This window comes from Aulostomus chinensis, chromosome 12, assembly GCF_037954235.1.
Source record: "Aulostomus chinensis isolate RoL2024-O1b breed Wild chromosome 12, RoL_Achi_v1.0, whole genome shotgun sequence".
In the NCBI taxonomy this organism is placed as follows: domain Eukaryota; kingdom Metazoa; phylum Chordata; class Actinopteri; order Syngnathiformes; family Aulostomidae; genus Aulostomus; species Aulostomus chinensis.
Window position 1 is genome coordinate 27,216,077 of NC_141331.1, and position 24,495 is coordinate 27,240,571.

At 46.0% G+C, this 24,495-nt stretch overlaps 2 protein-coding genes across 5 annotated transcripts; one reads left to right on the top strand and one right to left on the bottom strand.

Annotated features, from left to right (window-relative positions):
* Positions 1-1,438: 1,438 nt before the first annotated feature.
* crfb1 (cytokine receptor family member b1) lies at positions 1,439-16,001 on the bottom strand. 3 transcript variants are annotated; one of them, XM_086221032.1, is made up of 8 exons: positions 15,860-16,001; positions 12,463-12,558; positions 12,222-12,342; positions 7,119-7,285; positions 5,193-5,353; positions 4,878-5,031; positions 4,047-4,177; positions 1,439-3,088 (listed from the first exon to the last, which is right to left on the bottom strand). In XM_086221032.1, exons 2-8 carry the CDS (start codon positions 12,512-12,514, stop codon positions 2,390-2,392), a joined length of 1,485 nt encoding a protein of 494 aa, XP_086077158.1. In that variant the 5' UTR covers positions 12,515-12,558; positions 15,860-16,001; the 3' UTR covers positions 1,439-2,389. The 3 variants fall into 3 exon arrangements, with proteins under 3 accessions (XP_086077158.1, XP_086077156.1, XP_086077157.1); XM_086221030.1 differs by having other exon boundaries at positions 1,441-3,088; positions 4,878-5,034; positions 15,860-15,999; XM_086221031.1 differs by having other exon boundaries at positions 1,443-3,088; positions 4,878-5,034; positions 7,119-7,282; positions 15,860-15,997.
* On the top strand, positions 13,224-15,266 carry LOC147252659 (uncharacterized). Of its 2 annotated transcripts, none has more exons than XR_015118634.1 (4): positions 13,224-13,686; positions 13,767-13,919; positions 14,027-14,119; positions 14,700-15,266. XR_015118634.1 is itself a non-coding variant. In XM_086219420.1 (4 exons), exons 1-4 carry the CDS (start codon positions 13,316-13,318, stop codon positions 14,796-14,798), a joined length of 357 nt encoding a protein of 118 aa, XP_086075546.1. In that variant the 5' UTR covers positions 13,269-13,315; the 3' UTR covers positions 14,799-15,266. The 2 variants fall into 2 exon arrangements, 1 of the variants encoding a protein (XP_086075546.1); XM_086219420.1 differs by having other exon boundaries at positions 13,269-13,327.
* Positions 16,002-24,495: the final 8,494 nt, after the last annotated feature.

Here is a 24,495-nt window from a genome sequence, read left to right on the forward strand (position 1 = left end):
GCGCATGTGTGTATGTGTGTGTGCGCGGGTGGGTATTCATGATGTGAGAAACTGAGTGTACACTATCAGAACTGGATATTCATGTCCTGCTTCAGGGGCCACTTGCATTGTCTTGTTGACATGTCCACCATGGTCTATGACAATAAAGCAATCTTGAATCTTGAATCTCATTTTTCTTTCAGCCTTGTCCAGTTCTGGGGGTCCACATTTATTTCCTGCTGTCACAGACAGTGCCCCCCAGGCTCCTCACAATAGCTAGACTACCATTTTCTCCTCCACAAAAACAAATTATTTGATTAAAAAAGTAATGTAATCAACGGGGCGGCAGGGCTCAGAGGGAGAGTGGCCGTCTAGCAATCGTAGGGTCGCTGGTTCGATCCTCACTTCCCCCGGTGACCATGTCCAAGAGTCCTTGAGCAAGAAACTGAACCCCCTGTGATGGACTAGTGACCCGTCCAGGGTGAACCCGCCTCTCATTCAGCTGGGATGGGCTCAGAGGCCATTCTAGCATCTGTGGGGCCCCAAGCATGTAGCGAGTAAACGTGTTCCTCATATCGATTAGATGAAGTAGGAAGTATCATGATACTTTACTACGATGAGACAACATCTCAACATCACTGTAACTGTGTTCGTTTACTGCAGCCGCCGTGACCACTGAAGGTTAGCAACTAGCTTTGTTGCTAAGTTAAGCAAAACGTGATAGATTACCACGCATGTCGGTGGTTAAAAAAAAGTGTGGATTCTTTGAACGCTTGTGAACACGGATCCACTGACTATAAGGGCGTAGCATACATGTAGGACAGCAGCAAGCACAATCACGTAATCCATCATTCAGGCTCATGGACGAAATTCTCCCTTGGTTTGTACCAAGCAAGCAAGTGCGCCGAGACCAGCTCTCGGGGGGCCCCTCGCGGATCGGGGCCCCAAGCAGTTGCCTGCCTTGCCTGTTGACAAGCTGCGCCCCTGGATAGACTCCAGCTTATCCAGCCCTGACTGAAAGATGACCAACAGTGTGACCTAAGATAAGTTCCTTCAAGATGTGGTGGGAGCAGAGAGCACTTTCTTTGTTGACTCAAGAAGGGCTATTTTGGGCTCTGCTGCTATAAATCTTGACTTTATTCACAGTTGTACTCGATGAGCTGCAGTAAATTCTGCTCTCATTGTTAAACTAGAGCCTCACCACACTGATAAAAAAGGTAAAAGAGTAGCCGACACCAGCGTTTTCCTCTGGACTTCTCTGTCAACATCAGGTTACTCTGCTCATGCATGCTAATGGCTGTCTTTAGCTCTGCTGAAGCAAAGTTTTTGCTAGTTTTGTAGGAGACGCAATGAGAGTTTTAAAATGACTGTGCCTGAATACAGACATTGACAGCTTATTCTGTATTGAAGCATGAAACTTTGTCACTTTTAATAGAAAAGCAGAAGTGGCAAGTGGAATCAAGAAAAAAACCCCAGAGGCATGGAAATAAAGCACTGAGTACAGACGCTTCAGTGGTTCTCTTTTTAGTGTGTTTGTTCTCATTTTATAAATGTACAGGGTTGACATACAGGACACTTCCGTGTTGTGCTAGTTTTCATTCTGCTTGCTTACATTTAAACATTTAAGTATTTATCTCAGTATACCTCCCACTTTACAGTTGTTATGTATTATGCATGAAATCAAGCAAAAAGACGAGCTGTTTCTTCGGGACGATCTTTTACTCGGTGGTCAAGAGTCCAGGTGCATCAGACAACTCTTGTCACACTGCCACCTAGTGGCAGGGTGTCTCACAGCCACAGACGTACACCACATCAGTGTTATCTTTTTATTAAATACATTTATTGACACGCTTAGCAACGTTTCAGCGTCGGCCCAGTCAGGCTAATTTCCCCTCGGTTCTTACCTACAGGAGACAGGTTCTCAGTCACCCAAGGCCTGGTCTCGCTCAAGTACTGTGTCATTGTCAGACGACTGTTTCTGTGTCCTTGAACACTTGAAGAATGACAAGTGAAATACTTCAAGAAAACAGACAGTCCAGGCTGGACGACGGCCGAGGAGGTGTCTAGCATCAGGTGTGAGTGGGGGACATTCATTCACTGATGTTTCAACACTTTACAAAGCCACATTTTCTTGCTCAAGGAAAAGCTTCTGATTCACTTGTCCAGGAATTGGGAGGATCGGCCTTCCCCAGCTTTCATTGGCCGAGAGCCCCCCTGAACAGGACCACGTATCAGGTCAGACAACCACTCACATTCAAACCAATGTGCAGTCTCCCATTAACCTAACAAGCATGTTATTGGCATATGGGAGGAAGGGAGCCAGAGCCTCCCCCCGTGAGTGAATGTACCCATCGGTATGAGGGAGAGTTGGAAACCTTGTATCTACACGCACAAATATCAGAGCGACACGTCACGGACGTCCCATATATTCTGAGAATTCCTCTTCCTCTCGTGTCTCCCCGTCCCAAACAAACAAGTTATCAGCACATCTGTTCTCATATCCGCGCTTATTGACGTCTTCTGGTGAACGTATCAATAAAACAGTGGTCTGGTCGCCTGGCTCCGTTTGGAAGTCTGTGTGGCACATGCTGGGCAGTCGAGTCTCTAAAAGTGAGTCTCTTGTATCCTGCTCCTCTTCCCCCCTCACAGCCAGAGTGGCGAGGGTGACTGACAACAGGTTGACGTTGCCGGAGATGCTGCATGTCGTTTCCTTCATGTCCTCCTCCACCTCACTCGTGACAGGCCCCTTTGTCCCCTGGGCTTCGGTCTTGTTTTGATCAGGCCCCCCTTGTGTGACGCCAACCTGGAGGCCTGCGTGTGGTTCCTCCGCCTCAGCTGATGTCCTCACCATTAAACTCCCCAGATCCACTGGTGCAGCCAGCTTGGTGCTCTGTGACACATCACAAGAGTCCTGGCAGGAACTTTCACCAGAGGAAGGTGCAGCTCCTCTGTCCACGTAGAGCTTTTCCTCCTCTTCATCCTCCTCCTCCATGTTAGTGGCCCAGGTGGGGCTGCAGTGCTTCTTTAGTTCGTCGGTCTCTGTGTTAATGGAGATCAGGTCAAGGGTTGTCTTCTCTGGCGTCGGGGCGTGGCCTCCGATCAGAGCCATCTGGAGTGGACAGGAGAGCAGAGTCACACCATGTCAAATAATCCAGACATTACATTTATTGATCAAAAGATGCTCAGCTTTTGTTTTGAGATACTTCACCCAAATAGTGTATTTTGCGTTTCAAATACCCACTACTTGGTGTAAAAAAAGTTTTTTTCCTGCTGCATTACTTCTTTGGGGGGCCAGAATACAGAAAGATCCAGCCATGCATATTTAGTTTGAAGCTAATGGACACTGATGGCTAACAGCAGCTACAGCTACTACCAGCTTGGTGGGGTTGAACTGATGGATGGATGATAGGTGGATGGATGATAGGTGGATGGATGATAGGTGGATGGATGATGGGTGGATGGATGATAGGTGGATGGATGACGGGTGGATGGATGATAGGTGGATGGATGACGGGTGGATGGATGATAGGTGGATGGATGATGGGTGGATGGATGATAGGTGGATGGATGATGGGTGGATGGATGATAGGTGGATGGATGATGGGTGGATGGATGATGGGTGGATGGATGATAGGTGGATGGATGATGGGTGGATGGATGATAGGTGGATGGATGATGGGTGGATGGATGATGGGTGGATGGATGATGGGTGGATGGATGATAGGTGGATGGATGATGGGTGGATGGATGATGGGTGGATGGATGATAGGTGGATGGATGATGGGTGGATGGATGATGGGTGGATGGATGATGGGTGGATGGATGATGGGTGGATGGACGATAGGTGGATGGATGATAGGTGGATGGATGATGGGTGGATGGATGATGGGTGGATGGATGATAGGTGGATGGATGATGGGTGGATGGATGATGGGTGGATGGATGATAGGTGGATGGATGATGGGTGGATGGATGATGGGTGGATGGATGATGGGTGGATGGATGATGGGTGGATGGACGTGTGACAGGGTCACCAGCAGGGACTCCTCTGCACTGTCACTACTCACAATGAGTGCGCTGGGCAGAGGCCCCTTCAGCTTGCTGAGGAACCCGGTGTGGTAGAGGCAGAGCATGGAGGAGGTCACGGTGGCGATGGCGGCGATGAGGAGAGCAGCAGCCAGGCCTGTGACAGCAGCCGCTGAGGAGAGACACAGCAGTCCTTCACTCTGGCGTTCTCCTGTCCTGCTCAGCTGAACTGAGTCACTTCCTGTTCCTTTTTTTCTGGCTAGTGTGTGTTTTCGCAATTTCAGCCAAACCACTGCATGCCCTGAAATCCTGCCATTAGCTGAATTAAAAGTTAAGTGTTCGATCGAGGTACGGCACGATGGCAGCCTCTAACACACTTGCGCACACTTAATGCACACACAGAGCTTCCCCTCGGACTGGAGTGTGCTGTGGAGGTGTGTTCTCTCGCTTGAGAGTAAAAACAGGCTGCTGCTGAACTCTCTTTGTCAGAGAAGGGGCTCTCCTTTGTGGTCACACACTGGTCAGGATGGAGGCTCTTGGACACTTAGCAGCACAAAACTGATTAAAAATAAACAAAATTCATCCAATACGAACAGGAATTTCAAGGCTGCATTGTAAATCTTGGAGGAGGGATAGATTCCCTTTGGACTGATGGAAGCATTCAGCTACCAGGATCCTTCTAAATATGATGACAGGAGAGTTCAAACAGAAGGTGGCTGTGCCTCCCCCGTCAGAGAGGAGAGGTGAGGCGCGACCAGTACAACCTGTTCAAGCATGGTTCCATCAAGGTCATTTGCATTGATCTTGCAGGGAGTGGATTAATCGCTATGGTGACAGGCCACATGAGCAGAAGCTCTGAAGGTCCAGCTCACCTCTGCTGGGCTCCACGATGCTGGTGAAGGTGCAGGTCCACGTAGACGGCACGGTGTTTTTGTTAATTTCAGTCTCTAATTCCACCTGCATGCAGTACTCGTGGCCACTCTCCAAGTACAGGAGTGAGAAACTCTTGTTTTGTGTTCTGTAAACCTGCTGCAGGTCAAACATGGAGAAATAAACGGTTGGAAGGATCCCAGTCTGTGCTTATGTGATTTAGTCACAACAGGAAACACGAGAGGAGCGGGGGGGGGGGGGGCTGTGGTATACACACACACACACCCCCCCACGATTTACAGAATTTGACTACTCACCTCTACTCCATCAGTTTTCTTCCACGAGACTCTGAAGGTGGCGCTGTAGAAGTGCTGGATATCATGTATGTTCGAGCGCTTGTCGGCCTCAGGCATCGAAATGTTGACGTGAATGCAGTTGCCACATCCAAGCAGGGTCAGCTTGGGAGGACCGATCACAGCTGGTCACAGGAGGAGAGCCAGCTTGTTTCGTTTAACTTAATTTGCATTTCATTAGACAACAAACAGGATGGTAGCGAGGAGATGAGAAGGTGTAGGGCGAACCCCGCCTCTCGCCTGAAGGCTGCTGGGATAGGCTCCACCCCCGCCACCCTTAGCAGGATAAGCGGTAGAACATGGATGGATGGATGGGTTTTTATTTGGCTATTTCACTCAACTGATTGCACCACAGTTTTGCCTTTGCTCTCAAAGAGGTGTCTTGACATTTTGCTTGCTACATCACTTCCTTGCGACTGAATAACGAGGAACACAGTGATGCCCCACTGAACTACTTGCTACTAGCTTGATTAGGGAGGGTGAAGTTAGCGCTATTTCAGCCAGAAAGTAAATTTCACCTTTCAAGTACACACAAATAGGCATCTTGAGCTCAAAAAGTATTTTTCCTGGGTCATGCTCTGGACAATGTGTTCGTGAGTTTGTATTCGCGCAAACAGTTCCCATACAAAGTCTATGCAAATGCGTGAATGACGCAAATTTTCAGTTGGGCGGTGAATTTGCGCGCCGAATTTCGTGCCGCGAAATTTCGCCATTCACGCAAGTTGAAAATATTCAACTTCGGCGAAAAATTTGCATTACGACAGCCAATCAACATTGAGGATGTCCCAACGTCACAGCTGACTGTGTCACAAGATGGAGGACAAGTTGATTGTGGCTGTGTGTGGGAACCCGTGCTACATGACGTGTCAAAATTACAAGAACCGGTTGAATAAGTTGGTGTCCATTCGTGAAATTCGTCACCGATCCCAGCTAGCAGGTCGTCAAACTGGCCAGTCGTCATCTGAAAACACGGCTGGAAGCGGCGGTTATCCAGACGCAGCCTCTGGAGGAGCTCGGTGTTTCACCGCTGAGCTCACCTCTAGATGGTGTTGATAACCCAGAAATGACGGCGTTTAGTTTTCCGACGTATTCCTGCCTTCCACGGCAGGTACAAGGCAACGGTTCTGTGAATATTCATGGTGAAATGGCGGAAGGAAACGTTGCCGGAAATACTGGCTACTCGGGCAGGTGAGCGAATTCGCACATTCACGCGAATGACACAAATGGACACTAAAATGATGCGGCGGTCAAATTTGCGCCAATAACGCGACGCGAAATTCACGTTCACGTTTGGCGTGAACACACAGTTAGCCTTCGCTCTACATTAGCGTCAAGCTAAATAAATGTGTCTGGTTCTTTCTGCATTCTGGAGTCAAAGAGGAATTGCAGGAGGGGGAAAAGTCTGTGAGCTCCAGACTCCTAGAAGTGAGAAACTGAAAGACAAAACACACTTTTGGGTGACAAATCAGTTTAAGGGTGAGGTTACCAATGTCATGCTGACATGCTCAGGCTGACAGCGCCATGATGCTAATGTGTCGTTAATAGGGTTACCATGCTAACTGTTTTTGCTTGGTGTTGTTGCTAACAGTTACGAATCACCACTAAATGGAAAATACAGCTGAGGTCAATGGTAATGATTCTGAAAATAACCATTCGAAAATCAAAGTACTGGACAGCAGGAAATTCATCATTTTAGGATCGTTGATACCAAATTCCCTGGCAGCCCATCCAGCAGGATGAAATCTCTAAAATGGGACAGCCCACACTGGTATGTCATCAGTCACAGTTAAAACTAATGATCATTCATCCAACTAATGAAAGATGATGATGTCCAACATGGTCAACACATTCCTGACAACACATTGATCACAAAGACTCTCGTGGACCTACTTTGTTCAACAGGGGAGAAGAAGATGGTTGGAGTCGATGGTGGAGACAGGGTTTCGTTGTGGGACGCTTGAACAAACAGGAGGTAGTCCTTGTCATAGTCTAGCTTCAGCTTCAGAGATGTTCCAGTTGCATTGTGTTGCTTGATCTTTCTCTTACTCTTCATCCTGCTCCAAGTGAAACAGATCTCAAACATCTGACTTCGTGCTTCAGTTCAATAAAGACTTGGAGAGCAAAGCCAGCCAGTCACAGATGCAGAATAAGTTTCTGTGCTCCCAAAACAAAAGGAGAGTCTGGGTTGTATTCACTCACGACGGTGAAAACCTGCAACATCAGGGAAAGTTACAGAGGAAAAGATTGGAGTCATTTTAGTGCTCTACTGGAGTGGGAAGCCAATGATCTCGTTGGGCTCAATGCCAATCACTTTTTAATTTGGAGTTTAATGAAACTGAAGCTGACAGATTATTCTTACTTTTTCCTGCTTGTTTTTTGAAAGCGTCTCAACTCAGACACCTGTGTTTGTGTGCTACAGTCCCACCTGGACCGCCAGGGTGACTTGAGTTTGAGCTCAAGTTTTCATCTCTAAGTTGGAGTCAGTCTGTTTGCTCCAGAGTCGTTTGTTTGATACAACCTTGTTTTAGTTTGCTTCCGTTTTACTTTTTAGGTCTTTCACCCACGTCCAGGTTTGCTCTTCCTGTCTTCATCTGGAAATTCAAACCCTCCGCCACAACAATTACGACATAACAAAACCAACAAAAGGAGAAACCGACACACGAGACCTGAGACAATACACCACAGGACCAAGTTTGAGTCAGTAACACTGGCGGATGTCAACAGCCAGGCGACGTGTTCTCAGTAATATTTTGACTTTAGCTGCCACCATTCCACGTACCTCTGGACACTGGAGGTCTTTCTATACATTTGCTGTCACCTGCGGTTGTGTGAATCTGCCCTCAGTCGCAAGTAGCATCAAGTAGTAGCATCAACTCCATGCTCACAGACATTTAGATAAGATATCTGGCAGTTTGGTCACTGGTACAAGTCCAATGAAGTCAAGGAACAATGCAGTAAATCTGATTTTAATGTTGAAGCAGGACAAACAGTGGAGCAACAACACGGAGCCTCATCCTGAAGAGCAGAAATCCTCTGCGACCCCCCCCCCCCCCCCACACACACACACCTTCTCCTTCTTTTCTTGTTCTGTTATTAGCTGGGTTTGTATTTTAGTCTGGTTGCTGTCTTGAGTTTTCTTCTGTCTACATCTGATGGTTCCAGTGCTTTCCAGTTTCCTCAGGCTTTCTAAGTAGTGAGTCAATACATCTCAGGATCTGAGATCATGGTCATGTGACAAATGCAATATTAATGTTCCAGGTTCTGTCACAGAGAATGTGAGACTTCACAATGACTGTCAAATCTAAACATGCATTTAGATTGTGTGAAAGGGAGAACTCTCCTTCTGTCACACACAAAACCAATCAAACCACATTCAAGTTCTTATAGAGCAGCAGTGACATCATCGCCTCCTAAAAAGCACCAGGCGTTCTCTCTGTGGTTGCAGCTGCACCGACCCCACAGCCAGATGCCAAAGTAGATGGCTAAAGGATGGAGCCAAACCCGATGGAGAAACCACACCTCTGCCATGAGAAAAGAGAGAGTCGAGAAAGAGTCAAGAGTCCAATCAGAGGGGGTGAACAGAGAAACCGCTGCTAGCCAGACTGGCCAGGTTCAGACGCCAGCAGCGTCATACCTGACACACAGCTCGCCACTGCCAACCCGACATTGATTCAAATATCTTGAACCTCAAATAAAAATCAAATCTCTTAGACAGAGTGCAATAATGCAGAAGACCTGTAAATCAGGACTTTTGGTGTCTTCGTACTCATAACAAACATCTATCGTCACAGTCTCAGTGAAACCACAACACAGCCTCCACGAGTCAAACCGAGAGGGGGGGGGGGGGGGGGGGGGGAGAGGGAGAGAGAGAGGGAGAGAGAGTGCTTGTGTGTGAACCAAAGGTCGATCTTATCTCGCTTGGACGTGGTTGCTAACAGTTTAAGTACTAAGACATCCGCCTCTTACAGAAGGGAGAGAGCAGAGATGAAGTCAGCACGCCAGTCCGGGGACAACGAGGCGAGTACAGAGAGAGAGAGATGGCAGCGTGTTCAGCAGCAGCCGCAGGGCTAGGAAGGTAGTTTAGTGCTGGAAACAGAGCAAAAACCTCCAGATTTGCTGATTTGGTCAAATATACCCGGGGAGCCTGGGCTTGTCAATGCATTTTATCAATAAAAGTCTCACAAAATATCACTACAAGGGTGTGTGTACATATGTGTGTGTGTGTGTGTGTGTGTGTGCTGCTTCCTCTGAGAAAATGAGTGCTGTGTTCACTAATGGAAGAGATGACATCATTCCACCATCATCTGACCTTCAAACATAAGTCACATGACCGACATGTTGAAGTTTTTGTGCCATTCACCCATCGTGAACAATGTGAGATCTGAAACAACAACAGCTGGAGGGTGGGGCTCCTCCGGGCAGCGCTGGAGCCAAAGGCTCCTGAGACCGCCACGCCACCTATACATCGTCTCCCATTTGGTTGAATACAATAAAACCACATTAGTCATTGTCTTTATGCCTCTTTACAAACTGTGAGGCTTCGACTAAATGCTGAGAACATAAATATATATATATATATATATAAATTTATAAAAACATATATAAATAAATCTATATTTATATAAATCTATATTATATATAACTATATATCTATTTATATAAATATAGATTTATATAACTATGTATAACTATATACTGTATATGTGTGTGTGTACGAAGAAAATTATACATGATTTTAAAAAATTACCAATAAAAAACTGAGAAGTGCAGTGTGTATTCAGCCTCCTTTTCTCTGAGTTGCCTGATGGATGCTGAGGGACGGAGTGTTGACTTCATAACCAAAGACAGCACCTGTGTGTCACCTCATCTCTGCACAAACACAGCTCTTCTGCTCAGAGGACACTGGGGAGCCAACAGCCTCGTCAAGTCCAAGACAGGCCAGGGATGAAGCTGAGGAGACCTTTCAGCAGGTTAGGCTACCAAAAGGTTTCCCAGGCTTTGAATATCCCACAGAGGAAGCTCAGGAAGTGCAACCTGCCACAGGAACTGCTGACCATCTTCTCTACTGCCATCGTCCAGTCTGTCCTGTGGACGGCCATCCCTGTCTGGTGCAAATCGTCCACCCAACAGGACAGGGTCATTGGGGCCGACCTGCCCTCCATCCAGGACCTTTATAGGTCCAGGGTCACGAAACTGGCAGGCACCGTCTCTGCTGACCCATGACATCCTGGTCACAAGCTGTTTGACCCCCCTCCCCTCTGAAGACGCTACAGAGCCCAGTATGCCAAGACCACCGGCACAAAGCCAGTCTCTCCCCCAGGCTGTCCCTCTGATGAACTGTAAACAGTCAGTGTCAGGAAATAAGAACCAAAAAAATACCCATACTGTAGTTTTTGTTTCCACCCTGCACTTCTGTGTTCCTACTGCACATATCTGTACATACACTGCCTATTTTGAACCACTATTGTATATTTGTCCTTCATGTTTTTTACTTGACTTATGTTTTCCTTTATTCAACCAGGTGAGTCAATTAAGAAGCAATGCTCATTAACACTGACGACCTGGCCAAGAGGCTCCTGGCACAAAGCAGAGAAAAACAAACCAGACACATTCACAGGAGTCATAGAAACAGAAGCATAACGGAGAGTCATAAAGACAAAGAAGGCTGAGAACGTGCAACTGCTGGCTTCACCAAACGTTTGAAAGGGGCGCCGCCTCATTCCCTTCCCTGTCCAGAGAGCAATGCCCAACAGGTAACAAATTCCCTGTTTGCTTATTCTTAACTGGGCCAATAAAAGTGATTCTGATTTTCTTTCTACGTCACAACTGTGTGCCACTTTGTGTTGGTCGTGAATGTAAAATTCTCATAAAATATATTAATGTTTGTGTTTGTAATGTGACAAAATTTAAGGAAAGTTCAAGGAGTATGAATACTTTTACAAGCCCCTGTACACGCACACACACACACACACACACACGCACACACACACACACACACAACCCTATATATATTGTTATATATGAGTGTGAAGCTGATTACCAAAGTGCTTGAAGGAGTCTCGTCCTGCCGACTGTGTTAACTCTGTTGTTTCCACTGAACTGCACTTGGTAGTTTGTCCTTGGTCTCTCAGTCTCTGTTTCCACAGATCCTCCAGACCTCCATCTCTCTCCACCAACTGCCGCCTGCATCGCCCCCCTAACCCCCTGCCTTTTTTCTCCTGCTGTTACCCCAGCCTGCACTCCCCTCCCATCAAGCTGGCTTGCTCTCCCTGCCCCCCCCTCCACCAGAAGTCCACATTCTGTGTTATAAACTGTTGTCTTGTCTGTACCAACATCTCCTGTCCGTCTGTCCCTCCTGGTGAGGGATCCTCCTCCCCTCCTCACCCTGAGGTTTCTCCCATTTTTCCCTGTTAAGGTTTTCTATGGAGTTTCTCCTCAGTCGATGTGAGGCTCTGAGGGCAGAGGATGTTGTTATGATGCCATGAAGCCTGGAGACAAACTGGTGGGGAAAACAGGCTACAAAGAAAACTGCCTTGCCTTGCTGTCTGGTTTTTGCCTTGAGAATTTTTATTTTCTCAATGTGACAAAAATTAAGGCCCAACTTCTTCTTGTGTGAACACAAACAACTGTGCAGGAAAAAGACAACATTTCAGTGCCAAATTCCCTCTCCGAGGGTTCTAATGTGTAACCAGTCTGTGAGCGTGAGCAGCAGTGGCAGGTTCAGGGTTCTGGCGGTCCTACACAGCAACCTCCAGCCTGATGGAACGCTGCTACTGTGTGGGAGGCCAGAGGCGGTGGACCTCTACAACTGACCGCCGTGTGGTTTGGCACTCGCTTCACCAGCAGGTTTTCACACCTGATTTTATTAATCGCACTTAATGTCATTTCATGTGAGTCAAGTTTCATAGATGAAGGGTTTTTTTTTTTGGTTTTTTGCTGCATGCTTCAGTCTCATAGAGAGACAGTCATCAAGAGAGTGGAGAGTGCCATTACCTCTTGGAGACAATGTAGCGTGTCCCAGGGGGTGTCCCCGGCCCAGGGTCCCACCGCAGGATGTGGTGGAAGTTGTTGGAAACAACAGAAACATTTTCTGGAGCAGGAGGGAAAGCCAGCACTGTGCCAAACAAAGAGCGTACCACACGATGAGACTGCAGCGGAGCTGAGAGGCAAGCACACCTGAAACAGGTCATGTGACTGGAGGAAGTATCCAGGTGCATTCTGGGACTCGACTCACCAGCAGGCTGAAGGATGAGCATGAGGTACAGAGACAGAGGCGAACAGTTCATCCTCCTCTCGGACTCAGGCGGCTACATGAAGTGTGTCTGTCTCACTGTTACGGCACAAAAACACAGAACGGTGCTCACAATCATGAACGCTGAAGAAAATCTAGAAGACAGAGAATCCAGGCACCCTTGGAGCCTGAGCCACCAGATTAGCAGGAGAATCACCTCCAGTTCATGACCAACCCTCTGCTCCTTTCAATGCACCACATCAGAAATCCCGCTGAAAAGATCGGCAGGTCGAGGAAGAGAAAAGGAAAACAAAAGAGAAAGGAAAAGGGAACAAAACAAAACTTTGAATCATAACGACAGGACAGTGTTGTGCTGCATGCAGTCCAGGGCTCGCAGGAGGAGGGGGGCCGGGGGGGCCGGGGGGGCCAGGGGGGGTGGCAGGGGCCTGAGGAATGACATGAATTTAAAGACGCCCCCTTCCATATTCACTGTAAACCCGAAAGTCCTTTCCAAGCAAATAATTTGAGTCCATACCACTTTAATAAATTAGTTTTGATAAGTTTTGGTGCATTACTTAAATAATATGAGTGTAAAAGTAGGATATGCGACAGTTAATGAGTCTACTCGGTTTTTTTTTAGTTCAAAAAACTTAAACTATTAAGTTTGACCTCAGGCCACAGTGGTGGCCTGCTGTGATTGGCTGATGATTCAAGACAAGTCTGAGCTTGTCCGTTGGAGGCTACTGACAACTTTGCGCCATTTTCTTTCACACGGAGAAGAGAAATTTGCTCACTGGACACATTCTCGGCCTGCATTTTTCTGTTTTTTTTTCAAATTTGTGGCCCAGTAAGAAGGATGCCATTTCCGGTGAGAATGAGCTGAGCTGGTTTTCTTTAACTATCATTAGAAACGGCCAAACTTCTCTTGTTTGAAACGTGAACATTTGAGTGTGCAGAAATTTGAGCTTGACTTGTTTGATGATCCCAGTTTTCCAGAGTAGTTCTCTACAAGCGTTTCCAATATAGAGTTCTATATGAAATGTAGAATTAGAACTATTGCAATTCAGTTGTAGCATTTTTGTTGATAGCCACATTAAAATGCATCGGAAATGCAAGCTCTGTGCAGCCATCTTTGAGAAGAGAGCACAACTTTTCCAACACTGTCGTCTAAAACCTGACATTAGCCAGACGGTCCAGCGATGGCCAGCGCTTTTTACTGAAAGCCAGGTTTGTGATCGTGTCCGTTAATTCTATTTTTATTTGTGTTGTCCATCTTGAACATCAAAATTGAATTTCATATTTTTCAGGTTTACTTGGAGTTTAACCGGATTGTTGGAAGAAATCTTAAAGAAGAACTCCTCCGTGTCCTTGAGGGTCTGTGCCCAAGCCTGATGGATCTCTTCGAGAGAAAGACAGGTCGGATTGGCCAGCAGTTAACTGACCTGCTGCAACACACAACGGTGGGTTGATAGCTAGGTTTTCTTGAACTTACATGAATGGTTCGTTCATTCATACTACAGAAGATGATTTTTTTGCCTACATCTAAATGTGTGATATCTCTTTGCAGAGCACTGAGCCAACAGCGGTTCGATGCCTTGTCCCGAGGGGACTGCCAATCATTCTTGGGGACGACGCGTCTTCGTTCTGTGAGAGCTGTTTGGTGAGGAACGTTTTACGATCAGTGTTTGGATCAGTTTTGTCATTCTGTGTTCTCTTCATTTTGATGTTTCATTGTACCTCAGTTTATTTAACTTTAAAATGTATTTTCAATGTTAGCCAGAACAAATTAGTTGTATTTATTAGGGTTAAAAAGTCTGTTATGTTGATTAAATTTTAATCTGAAAATGATGCCAAATTAATTGTGGAGTGCTGAGTCCTTTAAAAAAATCTGTTGTTTACACAACACCTATCTAGAACTGACCTGAAACACAATGAATTCTAATTTGACTTGACTTTATTGTCCCAGGCGGGAAATTGTTCTCACTGCTGTACAAGCTGTATAACTAAACAAACCAGTCCTAAAATATGAAATGTGAATTAACATTTTACTGACAGTGAGAGACAAAAAAAGAAGAAACACACATGAAGACAGTCCCAGCACACATTAACAGGGTCGACACGGTGGCTTCTGTCCATACGGGCTTTGTTATGTGGGCTATTAAAGAGGCCACACAGCTGATTGGATGCAATCATTTGCTGCTAACCTCCATATTTTCTTTTTGTCTTGTTCCTCACACTAGGATCTGGAGTCTTGGACACACCAGTGGGAATCATCTGCTTTGAGGACAACGCAGCTTCAAGCCCAGCATCATCTCAGCTCAACCGGGACATCATCATAGAACGCGCGGTGGAGCAGTGGTCAGCACTGTGGCCTCACAGCAAGAAGGTTCCAGGTTCAAGCCCCGGCTGCAGCACGGGGTCTTTCTGTGTGGAGTCTCCATGTTCTCCCTGTGTCTGCGTGGGTTCTCTCTGGTACTCCAGCTTCCTCCACAGTCCAAAGACATCAAGAGGGGACGAGGCTGATTGATTCTCTAAATTGACCGTAGGTGTGACTGTGAGTGTGAATGGTTGTTCGTCTCTCTATGTTGGCCCTGTGATGGACTGGCGACCTGTCCAGGGTGAACCCCGCCTCTCGCTCGTAGATGCTGGGATAGGCTCCACCCCCCGCGACCCTTACTAGTAAGGAATAAGTGGAAGATGACGATGGACGACTCTTCATTTACAGTACAATCACAAAGGTTGTTTTTGTCGTTCACTCCCTGTTCGTCTGTCCTGTATTCTCACATTGAAAAAATGAATGTTTTTAAATTTGCTCTCAAATATTAAATTAAATTAAATATAAGAAATAATGTAATATTAAATCTGGTTCAGCCCATCCTCGCTCATCTGTGTCCCCACCGATTAGCTGCTCTGTGGATGAAGGTGAGCCCCGAACACGCAAACATTTCACACCCAAGTTAACTTAACGAAGAGACGTTGTTGAGTCGACTAACTTCAGTAACGACTATAAATGACTTTATCATTCGGTATTGGAAGGACATGCGGGCAGAAACAGTCCCTCCGGGCTGCTGCTTTCCTCTCTGTAATCAACTAACACCAGTCAAGCTACATGTGCAGACGTGGTTTTCTGTCTCCTGGTCATAAAGTCACTTCCGGTCAGCAAACGAACTGAGAGCGACTTTCAGCGAGACACTCAGACCAACCTCGCATTCACTTACTGTTATGTTGTGTGGCCGCTCTGGGTTCTTAACAACTAAAAAAGAGTAGACTGAGACAAGTATCACGTTCACCGTTTACTGAACTCTCACATGGCACTCTCCCGGGAGAAACCTCCAAAAGGTTAAAGGTTAAAGCGTTACAACTTAATAGAGCACACCTATATTCTTTACACGACACTTACCTGCCCAGCAGGTCCGTCATCGCCGCGGCCGAACTGTCGGGTGTCAGCAGCGACAGCGACGCTTCCTGTGCTGTCGTCGACAAGTCAGGCTGATACAAGCACTTCTACTTCCTGTACTAACTTCAAAATAAAAGCTTCACCGTGCTGCGCGTCAACGATCATCGAACTCACCGGCTTGTGTTGAGGTGGAGCTGCAGCGGTGACACCAGCCGCTCCTGTTAGCTTATCTGTAGCTACGAAGCGACATCTGGAACCAGGGACTGGCTGGCCTGGGAAATTCGGGACATTTCCCGAACGGCCGAACCCTCCCCGGGCCGGATCGGCCGTCGGGAGTTTTTTTTTTTAATGCCTATATAATTTCCAGCTAGCTAGGAAGCACTAGCAGCCTACATAATTTCACAAAGCAAGCAACAAGTGTAGCTGCGCCTGGCTGGCCAGCCTCTCTCTCTCTCTCTCTCTCTCTCTCTCTCACACACACACACACACACACACACACACACACACACACACAAACACGCAGACACAGCGCGACGAGTTGAGCTAGAGAGAGAGAGAGAGAGAGATGGTCACGGCCGGCTGCACATCTTTACGCTTCGTAGTACTGTGGTGTGTCGGGGGTCACGCTGGGCTTGTTGCTGTGGGTCAGCTGGGCATGCACTGCATCATGGCCCTTAACCTAAAGATGACCTCATTTTCCTGAAATCCGATTGGCTGCTGGCTGTATTGGTACTTGCTTTCGTTTCTCCTCATCAGTTTGGCAGATTTGGCAAGAGTGATGGATGGTGGATAGTGCGAGACGAGTAGAGAAATGTCAGAAAGAAAAAGAAAGAAGACAGGTGAGAAAGATGGGAAGGGTGGATGGGAAAAGGAAAGACAAAGGAAAAGAAAACAGCTACAGCAGGATGCTGCCAGATATCCAAGATCTCTTCCAAAGAGGAACGGCTGAGGATGCTGCTGCTAGCAGTGGTGGTGGTGATAAAGTTGCAGCAGGAACAGCAGGACCCAGTGCAGCAGTCGTCGACACGACAGGTGGGCACCGTCAATAAAGCACGTTAAAATGGCGAAAATATGAGGCCATGCATGCATCTATTATGCAAAATATGAAATACTTGATTGATAATAAGGATTCCAAGCAAATCGAAGCGAAGTAAAATCTGGTCAACTGGACGTAAGTTTACCTTGAAGACGTTTCACCTCTCATCCGAGAGGCTTCTTCAGTTCTAGTGAAGAGTGTGGAAACTCCAGTTTATAAACCTGTGTGGGAGTTTCAAAGCTTCCCCAAAGAGTTCAGCTGAAAGACCCATGTGGAACGGCTGCTGCCAGCACAGCCCATTAGCATCTGAGTGGTCGGTGAAACTCCCTAACGACCACCCCTGAAACTCCCTGACACCGCACAACGACTGTCGTTTGGGGAGGCCAGGTGAGTCTCGGGAGGGTCGTTTCCACCACAATAGCACTGACCACTCCCACACAGGTTTATAAGCTGGAGTTTCCACACTCTTCACTAGAACTGAAGAAGCCTCTCGGATGAGAGGTGAAACGTCTTCAAGATAAACTTACGTCCAGTTGACCAGATTTTACTTCGCTTCGATCTACGATGACCTGGATGAACGAGAACCTACACAGACATCGATTCCAAGAAACTTTTTGAAACCAGGCCGACCTGTGCCGTGTGCTCGCCCATGTAAACAAACAATCCCTGAATCAAATATAGAGGTTCAGGTTCTGGTTGGTTCCTGCAGTAATTTAAGCAGTTAAAGGCATATATATCCAAGTGTGTGTGTGTGTGTGTGCGTGTGTGTGTGTGTGCGCGTGCGCCTGGCAGCTCTTTGGCTGCGTGCCTGGAGGGCCTACCCAGATATTTTTCCCGGGCTGGATTTTGGTCCCAACACGTCCCTGTCTGTAACCTCCACCGTCGGCAGGTCATCATCCAGAGGCGACAAAGTTAAGGATTTGACATCACCGCTCACGGAGACTCTTCACGTCAGTCTGTCTCAATACGGATTTATTTTGAAGGCACGATCAACTCATTTCCTGTTGGCTGGTGACTTTCCAAACGTCACCTCGGAGTTTCCCACTGTACGACGCTGATTAGAAATAACAACCATCCATGAGAGTGGCCACTAGAGGGCGGTAAAAGAGAAGAAAAGGGAAATCAGAGCGTGTGTTTCACTTCCTGTAACGCCACAATAAAACCGATTCTGAGAATTCCGCGAGCATATTGAAGAACTGGCCCTGAAGGACTCAGGAGCAAGTATGAATTGATATATTGATTGATTGATTTTCTTTATTTCGAACTTGTAAACAATAAAATTAAGAAAACAAGCAAACAACAAAACAATACAAAAGGGAATAATGTTTCTCATGTTCGATATCTCGCTCTCTCTCGCTCTCTCTCTCTCTCTATATATATATGAGTAAAAAATATAATATATATATTATAAAAGTAAACAATATATACAATATATAAATTCTACTGGATTATTGTACCTCATGAAGATGATGTTTTTATAACTTATTCTTAAACTTAGTCCTTTACATTTCCAGTCTGGCACCAGAAGTGGAGATACAGAAGCTCTCTTTGCTTGTGTGGATGCAGTGAACCTTGAAGTTTAACTGTCCCCTGAGCTCATCACCCCCTTCCCCATCAAAGAGCATGTCTTGTATGTTATTAGGTAACAATTCATTCCTTGCTGAAAACATCATCTGTGCATTTTGAAATCTACTGACTCAGGAAACTTCAGAGTTTTAGACTGTATGAGTAACTGGTTAGTGTCTTCTTGAAAGTCTATGTTATGGATTATCCCAATGGCTCACTTTTGAAGAACGCACAACGGTTGTTAAGAGCTTTTGTGTTTACCCAGATTTCTGAACAATAATTAAAATATAGATATTTAATATATTTTAATGAATTGTATAGAATATGGAGGGATTTGTTATTCAGAAAATACTTTGCCTTTGACAGGACTGAAATGCTTCTAGATAGTTTGGTTTGAATATATTTGATACGAGGATTCAAGCAAATTCTGTCGTCAATTACTACCCTCAATAATTTATTTTATATCCCCTCTCTAAGTTTACCCCTTCTATCTCTATCTGAATATGATTTTTTTTTCCCAGTTTTCAGATTTCAAAATCTTAGTTTTATTTAAATTTAAAGATAATTTATTTCTATCCAACCATTTTTTAAAATTTTAGTAATTTTTAATAGCGTTGTGGACAGAAGTTGCTGCAAATTTGATGATACAAATTGTACCATCCGCAAAACGAATGAATTTCAAAAACCTTGATACTTTACAGATGTCATTGACGTATACGTTGAACAACATCGGTCCCAGTACTGATCCCTGTGGAACGCCACCCATGATGTCCAAGCATTCTGACATATGACCATCCATCATCATACACTGTTGCCTTCTCTCTAAGTAGCTCCTCGCCCAATTCAAGACTATCCCCCGAATCCCGTATTGTTCTCATTTTATTATTAATATGTTATGATTTCTTGTATGAATATATAAATGACCCAATAACAAATTTCCTCTTGTCTATGGAATTGGTGATTCCTTCAGTGAGATCTGTTGAGGCTGATGACGTTGACCGGTTGGCTCTGGATGGGATTGGTGATCAGGGAGTAATTTATGTTCACCTTAGAATTTGCATAACCTGTCATTGAAGAGTTTTTCTAGAATTTTTGAGAATTGTGAGAGCAGAGCGATTGGCCTGTACTTTGTGAAGTGATGTCTATAACCGGTTTTGTACATTGGTATGACTTTAGTTCTTTTCATTTTATTGGGAATTCGTTCAGTTTGGAGTGACAGGTTGCAGATGTGTGATGGTGGTCCAGAGATTCCTTCAATAACCTTTTTAACTATTTTCATGTCAACGCCATCACAATCAGTTGAAGTTTTATTTACAATATCTACAATGTCTTTCTCAAGAACAGGTTTGAGGCACATTGAGCTGTTTTTTCCTTCCCATAAGTGTGTCATGATATTATTGTCTCTGACCCAGGTATTTTCCCTGCTAATGTGGGACCAATATTTCCATCCATCCATCCATCCATTGTCTTCCACTTATTCCTATTAAGGGTCACGGGGGGGGGGGTGGAGCCTATCCCAGTGTCAACAGGCGAGAGGCGGGGTTCACCCTGGACAGGTCACCAGTCCATCACAGGGCCAACATACAGAGACAGACAACCATTGGCTCTCACAGTCACGCCTACGGTCAATTTAGAGTATCAATCAGCCTCGTCCCCAATTGATGTCTTTGGACTGTGGGAGGAAGCTGGAGTACCAGAGAGAACCCAGCAGGAACAGGGAGAACATGGAGACTCACCCAGAAAGATCCCGTGCTCCAGCTGGGGCTCGAAACCGGGACCTTCTTGCTGTGAGGCCACAGTGAGGACCACTGCTCCACCGTGCAGCCACCAATATTTGCAAAATGACTATTAAACTGATTTACCACCTCCTCCATATTATTGCATTAAATAGTTTATTCGTCAATAGGTGCCTTTTCTGAGATAGAAAGAACTTCAACTTTTCCTGAATGGAAGTAGCAATATTCCTGATATGTAGTTCTTGAAATTAATTAGTTAAAAGAAAAATACAGAAGGGTGGCCCGGTGGAGCAGTGGTCCTCACTGTGGCCCCCAGCAAGAAGGTTGTGGGTGGAGCCCCGGCTGGAGCACGGGGTCTTTCTGGGTGAGTCTCCATGTTCTCCCTGTTCCTGCTGGGATCTCTCTGGTACTCCAGCTTCCTCCACAGTCCAAAGACATCAAGAGGGACCAGGTTAATCCAGACTCTAAATTGACCGTAGGCGTGGCTGGGAGAGCCAATGGTTGTCTGTCTCTATGTGTTGGCCCTGCCATGGACTGGTGACCTGTCCAGGGGGAAGGCTGCTGGGATAGGCTCCACCCCCACCACCCTCAACAGGAGAAGAGGGGGAACATGGATGGATGGAGGGATGGATGAATGGATCAATGGCTGGATAGAAAAATATAGGAACCTTCCACGTCCACTGATAGCATATTTAAATGGAATCTATTACACTGATTCGCAGCCCTTTACTTTTATTGTGGGACTTCACTAAAGTACATTTCTGCCGTATTTACAGTTGAAAGTCCTCCTTATTAATCTCACACCGACCCCTGAGTCTGTCCACTGCTGGCAACTGTAGAGGAACTTGTGGTGAAGGCCTGTGTCAAACACAAGACACAGGCTGGAGGCACAGAGATGCTGACTCTGGACACTTTGATGGGCGTTCATCAGAGATGTGTAAGGTTGGCGATGAGATGAGGTGGAGTCAGCTCCCCCAGAACATCTGGCCTCCCTCCCTCGTATACAGTCATACTTGTACTGTTGGGCACGATCAGTAATACCTTATCAGAACATGACGCACGGATGTGACCTTCAGGTAGACAACGCTGGCGCCGTGAGTGGCAGCTTCACTATCAGTCGCTGTTCCAGCAACAAAGACGCAGTTAATAAAGAACTCATTGAAGACAGCTGCAGGTTCACTCCCAGACCCAGGTCAAGGCCTGGCGTCAGACCAGCTCTTATTCTTACAAACAAATGATGAGAATAAGACCAAGAAAGTTAAAACGAAGGATACCAGAAGAAGTTCCTTATCAGAAAGGAACTGTTGCAGCATGCGTCTCTCTAAAAGGACAGTTTTAAAGTAATTGACAGTATTTTTGAAGACAGCTTCAAGAACTGTGGAATGTTTACAGTTAACTGCTGAGATTTAAAGCATTTTTTTTTTTACCCTATATCATGCCATCAATGATGAGTGTTCTTCTGATAAAGTGCATTTAATGCTGGTGGTCAGAACTGTCAGCGATGCTCTTCCTTGTTCCCAACAGTTGTATTCCCTCTCCTCTCACCCCTGGCCCCTATCAGACACATCTTTTACGAAGTTTAAATGATTTGAAATTCTGGAGACTCCTCAAATATTATCTTTGACGTAAGTGTGTGTCAAGAGAGAGGTTATAACTCGGGCAAATTTACATCTTGATACTCTAAGTCCACTTTCTTTTTCATTCCTTTCACAGATACCAAAGTAAACCAAGTGACAGTCAAGATGAGGAATTTTCAGACAATTGGAATTTGGCAGCTGAGAGATGTGCATTCTCTCTCTAATTGAGATAAACAAACAACACCATGTGACTCTTCTCTGGTTACAAGTCTCCACTTTTGAACCACAGTTTGTAATGAAATGTAAAGAAACTGGTGCAGGTCAGAGCCACTGTTCAGGACGCAGCAACCAAGGTCCAGGACGACATCAGGAAGATGGCCCCCATAGATGAGGTGCTGGGTGAAAACCTCAGGCTGTAACCACAGCACTGTGTGATCGTGGTCCAGTAGGAAAAACTCGGATGTCAAGTTCAGCCCTGATTCTGATCTCATGGTTGCTGGGTGAGAGATCATCACCCAGGGCCCAGAAATCCAGCCTGCTACCGTGTGTTCACCACAGATATTAATAAAATCCCCAAACACTCTGCCACTGGGGGGCGCTGACTTAGGAAACACTCCACTGGGTGTATTGGAGGTTCACAACAGACTTGTCAGGTGGAACTGATTTGGAGGACTTGTTGGGAGCGACCACATCCTTCGTTCAGACTCTGCAGGCTCAGCTCTTCTGCTGTTGGTCAATCAGGTACCCCTCAACACAACATGACCATGTGAAAGTCTTTATTTGTTTAAAATTCTATTGTTGAAAAAAAAAACTTTTGTAGAACTGATTGTAGTAAAATCATTTTTGAACTATGTTGGAAAAAAAGACATTTTAACATTGTTCTTCAATCCAGTCCCCCATCAAGCTGGCACGCTCTCCCTGCCTCCCCTCCCATGAACCAGTCTACCATCCAGTCCCCCATCAAGCTGGCTTGCTCTCCCTGCCTCCCCTTCCATGAACCAGTCTACCATCCAGTCCCCCATCAAGCTGGCACGCTCTCCCTGCCTCCCCTCCCATGAACCAGTCTACCATCCAGTCCCCCATCAAGCTGGCTTGCTCTCCCTGCCTCCCCTTCCAGAAGCTTCCTTCTTCAGCTGTTATTAACATTTCCGTGTTTCTCACATTCTGCATTGTAAACTGTTTTCTTGTCTGTACCAACATCTCCTGCACGTCTGTCCCTCCTGGGTGAGGGATCCCTCCTCTGTTGCTCACCCTGAGGTTTCTCAGATTTTTCCCTGTTAAAGGTTTTCTATGGAGTTTTTCCTCAGTCGATGTGAGGGTCTGAGGGCAGAGGATGTTGTTATGATGCCATGTGAAGCCCTTTGAGACAAACTGTTTGTGTAAACGGGCTCTACAAATAAAATTGCCTTGCCTTGCCAATAAAATTTCACTGTCAAATGTTCAGGCTCAAATATGCGACAATAGGAGCTGTGGGGAGAGGGTAACATGGCCAGAGGGTCTTGTGGGGAGAGGGTAACATGGCCAGAGGGTCTTGTGGGGAGAGGGTCCTGTGGGGAGAGGGTAACATGGCCAGAGGGTCTTGTGGGGAGAGGGTCCTGTGGGGAGAGAGTCCCATGGGAAGAGGGTCCCATGGCCAGAGGGTCTCGTGGGGAGAGGGCCAGTGGGGAGAAGATCCTGTGGGGAGGAGTCCTGTGGGAGGGGGTCCTGTGGGGAGGGGTCCTGTGGGGACCACCCTCATCCCCAAGGGGAACGCTGAATTTTAACTAAGCAGGAGGCCCAACTTGTCAGCAGCCATGACAGGTCAGCACTCAACAGTTCAACAACAGCCTGATAAAACAACCACAGACACCCCTGAAGTTGCTTCCAATGGACGCACACAGTAGTAGGAGTACAACAGCAGCAGTGTTGCTCTCCTCTTTGCCCTGAGAGAATACTCTGAGAGAACCTGAAGAATCTCAGTTGACTCTGGAGTTTATAGAAGTCATTTGTATTGGTTACTGAAATATTCAACAAGGTCTTTTCATAAAATAAACTTGGATATCATCCATCCACAGTCTTCCTCAGAATACAATGCTCCACACATGAGGTCTTCCTTCTCTTGGCATCAGTGATTTGGTTTGCACAGTGTGGAAACATTTTAAATGACTATAAAAAGACAAATAAAACATAATGAATGCTTCCTTGTCCCATTCTCCTCCCTCCAGCAAGTGTCATGAAACAGGCCAGATAGCTTTTGTGTTTACAGACTAACTACGAATGGCAATGAAAATAACCTCCTTGGCAGAAGTAGAACTGCTGGCTTTCTGCATATGTTACATAATATATTACATAAGATATTTCTGAAGTACTTGTATAAGCCCCCAGAAAGCAGATTTTTTTTGTGTCTTGACAAGAGAGCAACTGTTATGTGATTTATCTTAACTGATGGGAGGATTAAAAACAATGCTTAAAGTATTCAATATGTAATTTTATCATATTATCCATCTTGAAATGCAAAACAGACCCTGTGGAACCTCTTTAAAGCCTGTCAGAAGGAGAGTTTTGTAATGTGACAGCACAAACGATTTGAGTGAATGAAGAGGCAGAGTTGTACGGTGCTCTTTGTTCACAGCACATCTTTCATATTTAGACAGCTTTTCCTCTGGAATCATCAGCCTGGGTGGTGACCCTCCTCAGGCCCAAAATCTTTCTGCTCGTGGAAACTCAAGATGTAACAAACACACA

What these genes read in the sequence shown, in the direction of transcription:
- crfb1 (XM_086221030.1), bottom strand. Translation starts at nt 12,514, where the DNA reads ATGAACTGTTCGCCTCTGTCTCTGTACCTCATGCTCATCCTTCAGCCT. An exon ending in AGAAAACTGATGGAGTAGAG is followed by an intron (nt 5,035 to 5,192) that starts GTGAGTAGTCAA and finishes TTTGACCTGCAG; the next exon opens with CAGGTTTACAGAACACAAAA. An exon ending in CATCGTGGAGCCCAGCAGAG is followed by an intron (nt 4,178 to 4,877) that starts GTGAGCTGGACC and finishes GTCTCTCCTCAG; the next exon opens with CGGCTGCTGTCACAGGCCTG.
- LOC147252659 (XM_086219420.1), top strand. An exon ending in ACCTGCTGCAACACACAACG is followed by an intron (nt 13,920 to 14,026) that starts GTGGGTTGATAG and finishes ATCTCTTTGCAG; the next exon opens with AGCACTGAGCCAACAGCGGT. An exon ending in CGTTCTGTGAGAGCTGTTTG is followed by an intron (nt 14,120 to 14,699) that starts GTGAGGAACGTT and finishes TCCTCACACTAG; the next exon opens with GATCTGGAGTCTTGGACACA.